Below are 14,060 nucleotides of genomic sequence, written 5' to 3'. Positions count from 1 at the left end.
GTGTACTTGCTCCACTGAAAGCCGGTATCGCACCAGATTTCGGGTGTCGCCTTGTGCGTGTGTGTGTTATTGTCACAGCACACTCGTTCGTCATTTTTTTTTTCGTTTTTTCGCTTGAGCCACTCGATTTCGTTCTTCGCTGATTTTGGCAGCGCACGAAGAGGTTTCGGTTTCAACTTCCAACAACAACAACCACACGAGGAGGCTCGGGGACACTCATCAGGGGAAAATCGCTCAAATTAGAGCGAGAGACAGATAGAAAAAGTGAAAGGTCAATATAAAATCTTCGGCTTTTGACTGTTGGGCAGCGAAGAACGAAATCGAGTGGCTCAAGCGAAAAAACGAAAAAAAAAATGACGAACGAGTGTGCTGTGACAATAACACACACACGCACAAGGCGACACCCGAAATCTGGTGCGATACCGGCTTTCAGTGGAGCAAGTACACACATGCACACATTTGGCCACACCACGGTGATACAACACACAGCCACGCACTTGGCGATACACGCTGTGTGGTGCGGTGCGGCGGACGTTCAGAATTCAGTGGTGCAAATACACACATGCATACACTTGGCGACACACGCTCTGCTGTGCGGTGAGATTTGTGTTCTGTGTCCAGTGGTGCAAATATACACACACACGCACTTGGCTACACATGCAGTACGGCGCGGTTGGCTTGGCAGAAGCGCATACACACATTCACGCAGTAGGCTTTACTTTCAGTCCAGTGAGGTTGGTGCTTGTGTGGTGTTTCAGCGCTTGGTGGTCAGCGGATAAACCCCGTAAAAATGGAGATCATTCTAATTTAAGGTAAGTAAAAGTGATTAAAATTATCAACCAACATCCCCCCTTCTAATTCATATCATTTTTCTTCCATTTCATGTGTGTTTCACGGCGAACGGAGACAACAAAACCTGTGGCAGTGTCGTGGTGTTGGAGATGGTGGCCCGTACAGTGCAGCGAGAAGAACTAGGCGCGACAGCGATGTGGAGCAGAAAGTGCTGTGCTGATTTTAATTTTTCTTTGTGCGAGTGTAAAAAGTGTTTTTTTATTATGTGCGTTAATTTAGAATTAAGTGCAGTGATTATTGTGCATGTGTTGTGTGTTTTTTTTTTGTATTCTATGTTGGTTCGATATCCAATAAATCGAATCATGTTAATATAATGGTCCGCACTGTATCATTTTGGAAAGAAATCCTGGCAAAAAAGGGGGAGGGGGCTATTTTAACGAAGGGTCGTACCGAACCCGGTTCGGGTTTTGCTTCGGCTTCGGGTTTGCTTCGGCTTCGGGACCCGACGGATCGGTTGAATAATTTCGCCAACTCAGCTTCAAAGCCAGCTTCAATCTCAGCGGATCTCTGAGTGCTGGTGACCGGTGGGAAGTGCGCGAAGGCGAAAAAAAACCCGAAAGCGCTTCGTGTCCTCTCTCGTGTTTCTAGTTTTATTCTCTCTCGCATGTCATCACTCTCTCCCAGTTTTTCGGATTGAAATGAGAATTCACTCTCTTGATTTGGTTGCGGCAGTCTAGCTGCTTCACACTCTTTATTCTCTTCTTTTTGCAGTTCCCACAAGAGGATTCACACATGTGTTCTCACATACTTACATACACACACACGGTGGTTGGAAGCCTGGTGCGGCTGTTTCCAATTCTGCCTTTTCTTCTTCCCTCTTCACACCGCGCTGGAGCCCGTGGTGGTGCGCGTGTTCAGCCTGCTTGGTTCAGGAAAGATGTCATCAGATTTGGCGCGCCTCAACCGCGGTGTTGTATGAAGGCTGTTGATGAAAATACACAATTAATAGACACACTTTGTTAAAAAGATTACACTTCATTTAAAGATGTGACAAACTTACCTTTGTGCTTGAGGATCAATTGAAACTTGAACGCCTGTGCACACAGTGTCACACTTTTTAAGTAGTTTGAGGAACAGCTAGCGGTAGCAGCACACATCTGAAGCTTGTAATGTGCAAAACATTGCATATTAGAATAATATTAGAATTAGAATAAATGTCACATAGCACTAGACACTTAGAAAAGGACACTTACCCAAACAATTAGATGATAAAAATTCGTCCTCCGATGAAGCAGAAAGAACACCGCGGATGGCGCAGTATGGAAAGTGTTTCACGCAGGAAAAATAGTTCACGCAGCACACAAACACACACTCTCACATCCACGGTTCAGAGCACACTGAAGTCGCTCTTTGGCTTGGATGGAAAAGAGCAAACACCCTGATGAGTGCGATGGAAGAAAATGACGTATGTTCAACAGGGATGGGTAGAATCCAACACACGAAGTGTGCAGGAGAATTCTCTTCGTGTGGCAAGAGAGAATTGACTAACACCCTGATGAGCGAGAACGCAACAAACGTTGTGGAATGTAGAAACGGGATAGGAATAGTAAGCGAAGGCAGTTTGTGGACATGAGGGGGTTGAAACTGGGAGAAAAAAGCTTCGGTTGCTACTTGGGTTAGCAATAAAGCATCCGTTAACACTTTAAGCGCCGCGTCATATGAAATCGCACGACCGCTTTGTTCACCGCTCAGCTCTGTATCTGACGCTCACCAATTCTCTTGATAACGAATGAGGGAAAGAGAGAACGAGAACGACATGTGCTACGCCGCTTATCGAAATGAAACAAAAGAGTGATAATAGTCGCACGAACAATTGTCGCTCTCATCGCTCTCTTGTCATGCGCTACGTGCTCACTCGCAAACTGTGACGTCAGGCCGGCGGTCAAAGTGTTAAGTTTATAACTGTATTTATGTTCGTGTGTGTATTGTCCATTTTCGCATATATCACTAACGGACGTAAAACCTCGAAAAACTTGAAATGTGTTTTTGATCCCTTTCAGCATCTAGCTAATAAACTAGCCGTCTCATTCATATTTCATACTCTTCCTTTCAAGCCTTACTAAAACCTCGGAACGATTCGAATGAACATATTTAACCTTGTTTTCGATAGTCCAACATAATTCTTTCTTTATTGATTAGTATTATGTTTTTCGATGTTTTATTTTTCATCCATACAATTTCATAACTGCATATCCATAAAAAAACGTTCCTTTAAAATATACCATTTTTACACCACCATATTCGCTATTTGTACATTTACATTGAAATATTCTACTAACATAAATCTTTAATTTGATTGACTAAAGCTGCATTATTTATCAAGCACTATTATTCCTTTGTAACAATTGAAAAATATGTTGTAAAAATTTACCATCCTCATTGAAACGAGTATATTTACCTAACTATCATAATAGTATCACAATGATTCTTAAATAATGAGTGTTCGAACTTCTTCGATGTGTCACAGGATTTCAAATCAAGTAATTTGCAATAAAAGTGCTGTAGAAATTAAACTTTGATTTTTTTAAGAACCTCGTGATGTTTTATGAGTTCGGGGTAATAACATACACGTTGTTTATGTCGTAGTGCAAAATAATGACACATACAGTAGAACGTCGATTATCCGGGGACGGATTAACCGGCGGGCGGCTTAACCGTGAGCATAAATGTGACAGCTGTTCATACGTACGGCGAAAGTTTTTAGCGATAGTCAAGTGGGTAACCAGTTCTCTTGTGCATTTCTGTAATGTCTAGTGGTATTTTCGAAATTGATTTTTGTTCATGAACAGTTGTTAAACCTGTAGTTATTGATTAAAATAATAATCTTTTAACGATTAATCGATTGATTCCAGGTGAATTAATCATACAGGGTTTCACACTTTATCTCAAGACCGCGGGACCCCTTCCCGAATCTGTCTTAGCCAAAGCCAAGATTGCGGTATGATGCTTGAAATCGTTGATGATACCTGAAAACGTTGATGATACCTGAATTCATCGGATGCAATGCTGAATCTGCGGCACATTTCTCGAAACACACTGGTCCGCGCCGAGGACATGCGGTCGAATATTTTTTACACGGATAACCTTTGTGTACATCAGTCTATTAGAAATACTCAATTATCCTTTTCGTTTTTTTTTTACAAAAAAAAGACAATTTAATAAAATGAGTGAATGCATATTTGTTTAATTAAAATATTTACAAGTGTTAAGAAAGTAGTTTGAACTATTTAAATCATCTTTTCTGGTAAAAACACGAAAAAATAATTCACTGTTTTCAGTACACTGATGTACACAAAGGTTATCCGTGTAAAAAAATATTCGACCGCATGTCCTCGACGCGGACCAGTGTGTTTCGAGAAATGTGCCGCAGATTCAGCATTGCATCCGATGAATTCAGGTATCATCAACGTTTTCAAGCATCATACCGCAGTCTTGGCTTTGACTAAGACAGATTCGGGAAGGGGTCCCGCGGTCTTGAGATAAAGTGTGAAACCCTGTAAAACTAGTGAATTTCATAATTTTTATATGCGTTTGACATTTCTCGGACCATTATCCGTGCAAATCGATTAACCGGCAACCGTCCGGTCCCGAGCTGCCCGGATAATCGACGCTCTACTGTATGTAATTGTAATGTCCTGCTATTGAAACATTTTTTTGTTTTACATCTTCTACCCTACTATATCTTCTCTGCAGCAACATTTCTCCTCATATTTGACTATACATATTTTAATAGTGTCCTTCATAGTCCTACCTTGTTATCAAATCACCCCTCCCTCCGTCTTTAATTTTCTTCGTTAAATCTATTTCTAAACACCTGTCTCAAATGACTAAAGATAGACGTTTGTCAAATAATTTCTTCAAAAACTTTGAACACCCTATTATAAATCTACACCTTCGTTTAAGTACGTCAGATGTTGTTCAGAAGAAATAATAAAAAATGATGTAGAATCGGATAGGATGTAAGAAATACTTACATAGTGAATAGTTAGTCCTACTACATGTAATTGCGCATTAATTACGATTTCCTAATTACGATCCTAAAACAAGAGTTTATACACCTTAAACTCATAATACATCACGTGATTCTTAAACATAAATTCTATAGCCCTTGAACCGACCGCTCCATAGCTGGATGAAGGTCAATAAATTATTACGAGTTGGCCCGTTCAGTGTACATTGACAAGTCTTCATTTGTCAGCTAGGGAATCCAAAGATTCAAACAAAATTGGGAAGCAACCCTTACTCCATATCTACCAGTCCGCCAATCCAATGAAATCGCTATACATTTTGGCTTGATAGTTGGATGCAAAACTCCATACCTGTTTTGAACTCTTCTCCAGAGCGTTTCGCATACAACGAACAGATTCAGAACAGATTGACAATTCACGACTTGACATAACAATTCTAGGGGCTCGGATATTAGAGTCGGGGAGGATAGGAGAACGATAACATTCGTCATGATATGCGGTAGGCAAACGCGATAAGACTTCACCTTCTTAATACATAATCCTTGCTCTCTAACCTAAGACCTCTCCAATTCGAAATCCCCCTCTTATTTGATCATTTCCCATTCCATCATAGTCTCTTCATTTTTAGTAGATTTTTGCCCATCGAATTTAGAAAACCTCTGAAATCTGTGTTTTTCTTACCATACACAAACGGTTCTGCCATTGCCATTGAATGATGTACAGCAATTATCCGCGGTACGTGATACTCGATATACGCGAATTCGCAGTTCGCGATTCCTCTAAATTTGCCAGCTCTGTGTGTTTGCGATTATTTTAATTCATTGAAATATTTTATGCTCTTTTTGGATTTCCTTAATGTTCTTAAAGCATTTTGCATTAAATTTGTGCAAAAGATACCTGTTTTACAACAAAAAACATTAATCCATAAATCTGTGGCGATATATTTCAACCCTCGAACCGGTAGTGTAAACTATTTTCCATAGGAATCCGCTATACGCGAAAACTTAAGATACGCTATTGTGCTCGGTCCCGTACGATAGCGTTTATCGGATAATGACTGTATAGGGTTTCAAATGCGGACCGGAGGCAATCGCGTATCTCGAATATTCGGGTACATGGAATTTAGAAGTTTGCAGTCAAACTATAGAGAATTTTCGTGTAATTTTTCTTTAAGTAGTTGGTTTTAGCCACTACATTAGTTATTAGATTTGATTCTAACGGAAGATAACACTCTTGTACCTTTTAAAATGATTCTTGAAATTCCACCGAAAGGTAATTTATAGGACTATTGATTTGCATGTGGCTATTGATGTGTCAAATCAGTACAATTTACTCGAAGAACTGTGAATATCACGTATAACGAATTTGCGTATATCGAGTATGGCGTATATCGGGGAATACCTGCATCCTCTTATTGAAAATCGTGTTCGCAGTTTCCTATAGCATCAATCAAGGTTGCATACTAAATATTCTATCCCTAAATATTTCTAGCATTTATGAACTTGTCTTTCACTTTCAATGTCTCTAACAAAGTCTATTTAATACAGAGGTCGATTCATCCAGAACATATGATCAAAAAGCGTGGGAAAGTTTTGACAACTAGATGGAAAAGCTTCAATAGTTTCATCGCAGCATGCATTGAGGTTTTAGTTGTTGTGCATACAGTGGTTTGAATGCTTTTTTGGTCATTTTTACAATGTTTGTTCACAATGTTTGTACTTAAAAAACTACTTCATGCCACGTACATGAGAAGGAAATTTTTAGTTACACTAGGATTTGTAGAGAAAATGCACAATTGGCCCTAAACAGTGTTTGGCTATGTGGAATCGTTTGTGAACACCTTTTCATATAACTGTCAAAAACAAGCTTTGAAAATGGTGGACCAAAATCAAGCGATCCATCGACCTCTCAATTTTATATACTTAGGTCTCTAATTTGAAAACCCATCTTATTTGACAATCCCATCGGCTTTCAAGTAAGAGAGAGTTGGCTATATTCCCCTATATGCTTGCAAACCTCCATAGCAACGTTGATAACTTTCCCGAACTATTTGAATCATTTCACCGAGTAGATTAATTAGTACATTATTTGACTCAAAACCCTTTAAACCATATGGAGGAATTGGTTACTGTCCCTTGTTAGAACCGTGGGCGCAGGTAGTAATCTATTCTATAAGAATAGAAATTCAGTCCTTTTCCATCACAACTATTTCGTATTACACATAGAATCGCAGAGCAGTAAGCCTTCACGATCACATCAAAATCATGGAAAACATCATGCGACATTTTCAATAAGTAGCGGCTCGCGACGTATAACTTCAGTTTCTCCATATTTCTCTAATTCTTTTCTCAACGGATATGGGATTATATTTACAGTAGAGTATCTGATAGACTTCCTTGGATCATATTCGAATGTAGTCGCATCAGATGAGCACAGCAATACTAACGCCGCAGTTGCAATTAAAGAAGCTCCCAGCAATGCTAGTACGCAAACGAATCCTGTTTGCAAATAAGGTGCAATACCGAATAGTAAGTTGAGCAGAAGTATTAACTCTGGCGTGAGCTTTTCTAAAGACTGAAAGGACATATGAATTTACATGGTTAATGAAATTAAATGTAATATATCAAAGCTTGTTTGTCTACTGTCTTACCATTTCAGCCCATATCAACGGAATCACAGTATTGTGGAATGGTCTTAGCTCTGAATTGAAGCTTACGTTTGTTAATAGGCTGATCTGTACACGAATGTTTGCTTTCATAGGAATACCGAGTTGCTGTCAAATGATAGAGATGGTGCAATAGTTAGTGGAAAAGGTACAGCTGAGTTTAGTTGCATCATTTTGTTATTGTTATAACTAACCGGTTGCATAATGATAACAGCGTCATGTTTTTCCTTGTTTGGGCTTAACCCATCAATCGCTTGCGAAAGAGATGGATCCCCTTTGTAGAAATGCGGTAAGGAGACCGCTACGGGTATGTCTGAAACATTTTGAAAGCAACATGTTAAATAGAACTAATCTTTCTATGGTATATCATTAATTTACTCACTGTACCAGCAGGGACTCAAATCCCCTAGTCCTTTTGGTAAACATCGATTGTTTTTACAGTAGCACGATGTGTACGGATCATCCATAGAGCTTTCGAATGCATTTTCCTTAATTGAGAACCAGTATGCCTTGATGCCATCCACTTCGCCTTCGCGTTCGAATGCTATCGGTAAGGTGCGACAGAAAGCTTTACGATACACCTTAAATACTTCTGTTTTAGAAATGTTTCGAGGAAAAACTGAGCCATCATATGAACCTTGTAAGGTATTACATGGTGTGTTTCTAAAAAAAATATATATATATACAATTCAATTGCTCTATTTATTTAAGCAAATGTTTGCTTTACCGTCTATTCGCATCCCAATGATCCTTTGCGACATAACCCCAATGAGCTAGACCAGGAGATCCATTCCAAACGTCAATTGAATAGTCACGGATCAGTTCTTCGGTTGTTGAACGCGATATTAAATCATGATAATATTCTTCTTCTAAGCCTACGATCAGATCATCCGAGATATCTTCAGGTAATATGTCGATTTCCGCATCGTGTCGTTGGTTATGTACCGATTGGGGTAAATTTATGGTGACCGTATCGAATCCATCGTCAAACATCTACAACCATAGAATGAAAAGCCTAAGTATAGTTTGAAAAGGTCAATATCAGCGTTAAATATTCCGTTTGATACAGAATCAAAGATAGGGCTCTATTAAATGGCGTAACTTACCCGATCTAATACGCCTAATTTTTGAAAATGAATTATATCTGGCAGCAAGGTTGACGCAATCCTTACCAGAGGATCATCGTAGCCCCAGAGGAGATCATGAGTGGTAATGTTTAGAATAGGCGACATGCCGAGAGGCTTGAGAGCAGCGGCTACTGCAAATGCGGCAAACGTAGACATGCGATAGGCAGCGCTTGACACACCTAACAACGCTATGTTCGGTATCATAATACGATCTTGCTTCGGATCACCCACCGATCGTTCCGGTACAAACACCTGTCTTCGCACGGGTACAAAGCTAAGCGTACCATTCTGGTTGAAGGTAGAGTTGCGGTGTTCCAAAAATTCCTGGTATACGTACGGCCCTATTTCCTGTACACGTAAGCGCTCCTCGCCCCGCATGAAGGCCACCGGGTTGGTAACATTGAACACGTAAATACTGATGAAAACCTCTAACGGTGGCTTCTTCCATAAGCGGTTTAAATAGGATCCTTCATACATGGACAGTTTCTAAAGATATGTATATACAGAAACATGCAATATTAACATTAAATAAAGGTAAGACTCAGTACTAGAAATTACACATTTTAACACATACGTCTTCGACAATTACTTCGGTGGGATCTATCACAATGACTGCATACGCTAGTGTCAAGAACAACACTCCAAGGCAACATAGCTTAACAACACCTATGAAACATTATTAAAAATGTCGATCAAGGAAAGAGAAAAGAAAAAAGAAAAAAGATTACAATAGCCTTTTTAATAATTTAACTAATCAAAATGTGCACTCATTTCAATCCACTTAAAAAAACACAATTGCTGATTCACCGAATAACAAGTATAGCTTCTCAATGTCATTATTCAAGGCAAGTGTTTGTTTGTGTTGACTCCATAGGTTTAATGCCCTAAGACCGGCAGAAATGGGAAATCAACCGAATGCGTGTCAACCAATGTATGACGAAGTGGGACAAGATGATCTTGGTCACGTTTCAAACAAGTGACTGAGGCCTTTAATTTCATTGAACTGAACAATCCTCATCTTCAGCCGGGTAAGTCAAAGGCTTTCTACTGTAAAAATAAAGTTGAATGTTTCGTACCCTTGAGACCAAGTGAACCGTATAAACAATCCATATGAACCCTTTTCACCTCACATAACGTTCCGTCTACGTAATGATGCTGATATTATATATTCCCATCTTCCATTTATCAGGTAAATAGTAAACATTTTCATTTACACTTTTATTTGATTTACTATGATTTACTATTGATTTACTTATGCACACAACTAGCATATCGATCTGCAATTTTTTTTTTAACTAACTGCCTGAAGATGTTAGCACTGTACTGAAGATAAAAGTACTGCATCGCAAACCTGTGGTTATGATTTTTGCATATTTTCCAGCCACAAGCTGGAATATGATTCCCATGAACTGTAACAGGACGTTCCCTGCAAATCAATCTAACGCATCAGTTGTCTGCATGTATAATCAGTGTTACCATGAAGCGTTATGAATCCAATATCAAAAAGAGTTGTGTTGGTACTGATATTCCTGAAGGAACTACCTGCTATAAACATTTTAAGTGCACGTTTCCCTCAAACTTATAATATAGTATAATTATCAAACTTCTCATATCGTAAATTGCACATTTAAAACCTGTAAACATATGCGACTGAAAATAACTGTAATTGTATTACTACCGGTATTCCATACCACATCATTACACTGACTGAAACAGCCACTCTACAACGAAACAGAAAAATTTCCTGCATTCAAATGTACCACATGTTTCGTATACTATGCCTTCCGATCAAGATACAAGGAACTAGATAATCATTTCACTTCCGCAACTGACCTGACACATGACGGTTAATCATAGACGACGAACCCGACCTTAGCATCAGTTTAGTTATGTGACCTATTTGAGTTTTTCTCAATGAATTGTGGTTAACTCTTTGTTTATATGAGTGATCAAACGATACAAGCTTGTTGTTGTCGGTGTCGAACACGTTGCAATAGCTCGTTTTTGCACGTGAATAGCTCTTGAGTGATCAACCCCGTAATCGAAACAGAATTAAACGACTATAAGTTTACCATTTATCGCATGCTTTTGTCCTATATCCTGTAGCACAAAACTCTTCGTACGGCGTTAACAATGAACTACTAAACCGGTTACTTTCACAGTGGTCTGGATCGATGGCAAATTGTCTGATATCTTGCACGTTTTATTATCCGCCCCTTTTGCACAACTTTCTTGTTATTTTCTTGTATGTATGAAATACAATGCTAATTAGACTATATCACATTTTAATAGCTAGCTTCACTCAGTTCATGATTAAAGCGCAAGATACGTACGCTAAATCAAGATTTACACGAAGTGCGAAATTTTGCTGCCTATATCAAGTAAAAATAACACTTGCTTATTATTTTAAATGGCTTGAAAAATCCTTGCTCAGATTCTTTTCAACAAATGTTTTTAAAAACAATAGGTACCTAAAAGACCATATCCATCAGTAGTATTTTCATCATAAATAGTTTTAAATGATCCATCTTGAAAGACTTTCATATCCCATACTTTCGAACTAATTATAACACAAAAGAGACAAAACATATCTTATGATTGCCTTGATTTTCATAGTACTAATTGATTATTCTCAGATATTAGCTCCTTCCTTCTTTGTAAGATTGATAAGAGTGTGGAGTCATATCAGTTTGTGAGATAGACGGTGAGAAAAGATAAATCTTGTAATAAATTCAATGATTCTTAGGCATCCGTATTCTCATCATACATTCCCATTTAATTGAGGTACTGATATCTCACGAGATAAAACTTTCGTACTCGAACTGATTTAAAATGCTTACGAAAGCAATATAATACACATTCAGAGCTATTATCGATAACTGTAGGTGTGTATGGCGTTAGTGTAGTATTGCACAACGGTCAGAAGGACAAGGCGTCTAGAGTTTCAAGGATTTTTAGACTTACATGCACTGACTGACATACACACTAAGCTGAACTTAACGATAACGATATATATAGTCCCATGATGCTAGACTTTTAAGTTTCTTACATTATGCAAGTGAGATCGTTGGCTTAGTATAATATGGAAACAATAATGAAGCAAACTAATTTTCATACACTTTTTACTAATTCTGAAAAAGATCTAATCCTTTGCGAATAATATAAAATAGATGAATTAAACATTCAAACACCTCATTCGTTTTATTCCACAAATCATTCAAAACAAATTCTAACAATAAGCTTTACGGAGAGTGTCCAATATCTATTCTACAATCGCTTAACATAGAACGAAATGTGCTTTACTCTTATCCCTCTCGTTTAAGACAACAGTAAATCAAACACTTGATACTAGACAAAACTTGACTACTACACAAAGCTGCAAATCTTTGTGGCGAACACTGTAGACTGTGTAATTAAATTTTACTTTTTGTTTAGTAATGTGACAATATCTAGTTTTTTTCCGGGAGACAAGGCTTTGCATTTCGTTAACCTTTGACCATCATTAATATTGCCAAGAACATATAGCAATGTGAGTAAATGTAGGTTCGTCCTCCACTGTAACCATTCTCAAGTAACATTGAGTTTGGTCGTTTTTGTAAATTTATTAAAACAGTCTTTCTAAATTATCCCTTTATCTTTGCTCTCGCATATCACACAAGTGAGCCAAATCTCAGAGGTCAGATACTCAGAAGAAACACAGGGTAATAAACACACACGATTAACATACGTAACGTCTTTCGCTGTACTTACTATAAACACTGAGGATTTTTTAGCGGACTATTCAGTGCAAAAAAATAACTTCACGTTAAATATGTAAGTGCTTTAAAATAAGGTGAACCGTTTTTAATCTAACTATACACCCTTTCAACATTTTACACTAGACTTTGAATAAAAAAATGTCACCCATTACATTTTTAACTGAATAAGGCACGTGAAACAAAAAAACACAGAAAAAGTTACTTACGTTTTTTTTTCGAGACGATCGCGAATGCTGGCGTTGTTGTCATTTTGAATCGTTTTCCAATGGAGATTGTCGTATTTAAACCATTTAACAATTGCAATGTTTTTCTTAAATAAAAAAAAAACAAAGAAAATAGGCATGCACTCAACAATGTACCAGTTTTGCTATAACCAAACTTAAACCGTTAATAAATTATGTTTTGGATCAGAAATTATATCAGAGTTTTTTTATCAATAATTATCATATCATTAATTTAAATGTAATTACCCACACGTTTCCAATGGGGTTTCCATATTTTCGCATTCTAAGAAAAATCACCAAGAATTTTGAAATCGAACCAACAGTTCAACTGTAGTGTAATGAATTCTTGTAGTAGTATGTAACCCATCTACTAATTTTTGTAAAAAAAAAGTTTTTGTTTTTGTGTTTTGATTGATCTGGTCATAGTTAAAGAAATATTAAAAAAAAAATCTTAAATATTGCTAGATTGCATAAAAAGAAAAAGAATTTGTTTTTTTGTTTGTTATGCTATATTTTTATGAGTTTCGTTCGCTGTTCAGGCAAATAGAACATATTATTCTAACTTTTAAATATTACTAATAACAATATTTTGTGTTTAATCATTGAAATATATTGAATACTAATGAAAAATAATTAATTGCTGCCAAGGCTGGAAGTTGCATTACTGCTATTACTTGAGTACTTAGCTACTATTAGGGACTCACTTTGCACCTTTCACTTTATCACTTTTAACATTCACTATAAATTAAGATCAATTTTTTACACAGTTTTCAAAGTTTATATGAAGGTCTAATACACATTTCACTTGAACTCAACTATCACTCAACACCACTTCTACTCATTAGATAATGGACTACATTTGAAGCACATTAAACATCATTGGATACACTTTTTATCAATATATCAATGCACATACGATTAACGCTTCTGGAAATTATCTTAGTTTTTGTAATGATTCAAAAATTACTTTTGCATCATGTTCAACGAGCTAGAGATCTTTGCTGATAGTGGTGTTATTACAAACCCCTGCAACAGAAGATCTTGTACGCTGGAGAGTAATAGTGCAAATAGGATCAGAGCAAATGTTCTGATCTTTATATAAGCTCCAAATGCAGCTACTACGTGTCGCCTCCACCTCACTGCGCTGATCGTTACCTTCCATCGTTCTTTCGTTATTCGTTCGTTTACTTGTTCGTACGTTCGTCAGCACACGAGATCGCGACTAAAAGCCGATGCTCATCCGTTAGCTGATTAGTATCTTTAGCTTATGCTACTCAAGAAAAAAATTAAAATCAAATATTATTCTGTTTTAATTTTTTTAACAATTTATTATTAATTTAACCGAAAAGTAATTTTAAAATAAAAGTTTAAAAAAAAGTTTAAAAGCTGAATATAGCCAACTATAATTTTCAACGCAAAGAGAATGTCGGACGAGAAGATCTTTCACATCTGTTATTGTTTTTTTT

General features: G+C 37.3%; 1 protein-coding gene and 1 long non-coding RNA gene across 3 annotated transcripts; both read right to left on the bottom strand.

Annotated features, from left to right (window-relative positions):
• Nucleotides 1-1,510: 1,510 nt before the first annotated feature.
• Nucleotides 1,511-3,704, bottom strand: LOC125906931 (uncharacterized). Of its 2 annotated transcripts, none has more exons than XR_007452258.1 (3): nucleotides 2,046-3,704; nucleotides 1,853-1,955; nucleotides 1,511-1,774 (listed from the first exon to the last, which is right to left on the bottom strand). It is a non-coding gene; the product is annotated as an uncharacterized LOC125906931 (long non-coding RNA). The 2 variants fall into 2 exon arrangements; XR_007452259.1 differs by having other exon boundaries at nucleotides 1,853-1,949.
• Nucleotides 3,705-4,342: 638 nt separating this feature from the next.
• Nucleotides 4,343-13,650, bottom strand: LOC120952007 (scavenger receptor class B member 1). The gene is made up of 9 exons (XM_040371054.2): nucleotides 13,299-13,650; nucleotides 12,577-12,680; nucleotides 9,187-9,278; nucleotides 8,592-9,098; nucleotides 8,213-8,478; nucleotides 7,868-8,148; nucleotides 7,680-7,798; nucleotides 7,471-7,593; nucleotides 4,343-7,394 (listed from the first exon to the last, which is right to left on the bottom strand). The coding sequence occupies exons 2-9, from the start codon at nucleotides 12,617-12,619 to the stop codon at nucleotides 7,095-7,097; spliced, it is 1,731 nt and encodes a 576-aa protein (XP_040226988.2). The 5' UTR covers nucleotides 12,620-12,680; nucleotides 13,299-13,650; the 3' UTR covers nucleotides 4,343-7,094.
• Nucleotides 13,651-14,060: the final 410 nt, after the last annotated feature.

This window comes from Anopheles coluzzii, chromosome 2 (assembly GCF_943734685.1).
Source record: "Anopheles coluzzii chromosome 2, AcolN3, whole genome shotgun sequence".
NCBI classification, from domain to species: Eukaryota; Metazoa; Arthropoda; class Insecta; order Diptera; family Culicidae; genus Anopheles; species Anopheles coluzzii.
This window is presented reverse-complemented; position numbering and strand designations above follow the sequence as displayed.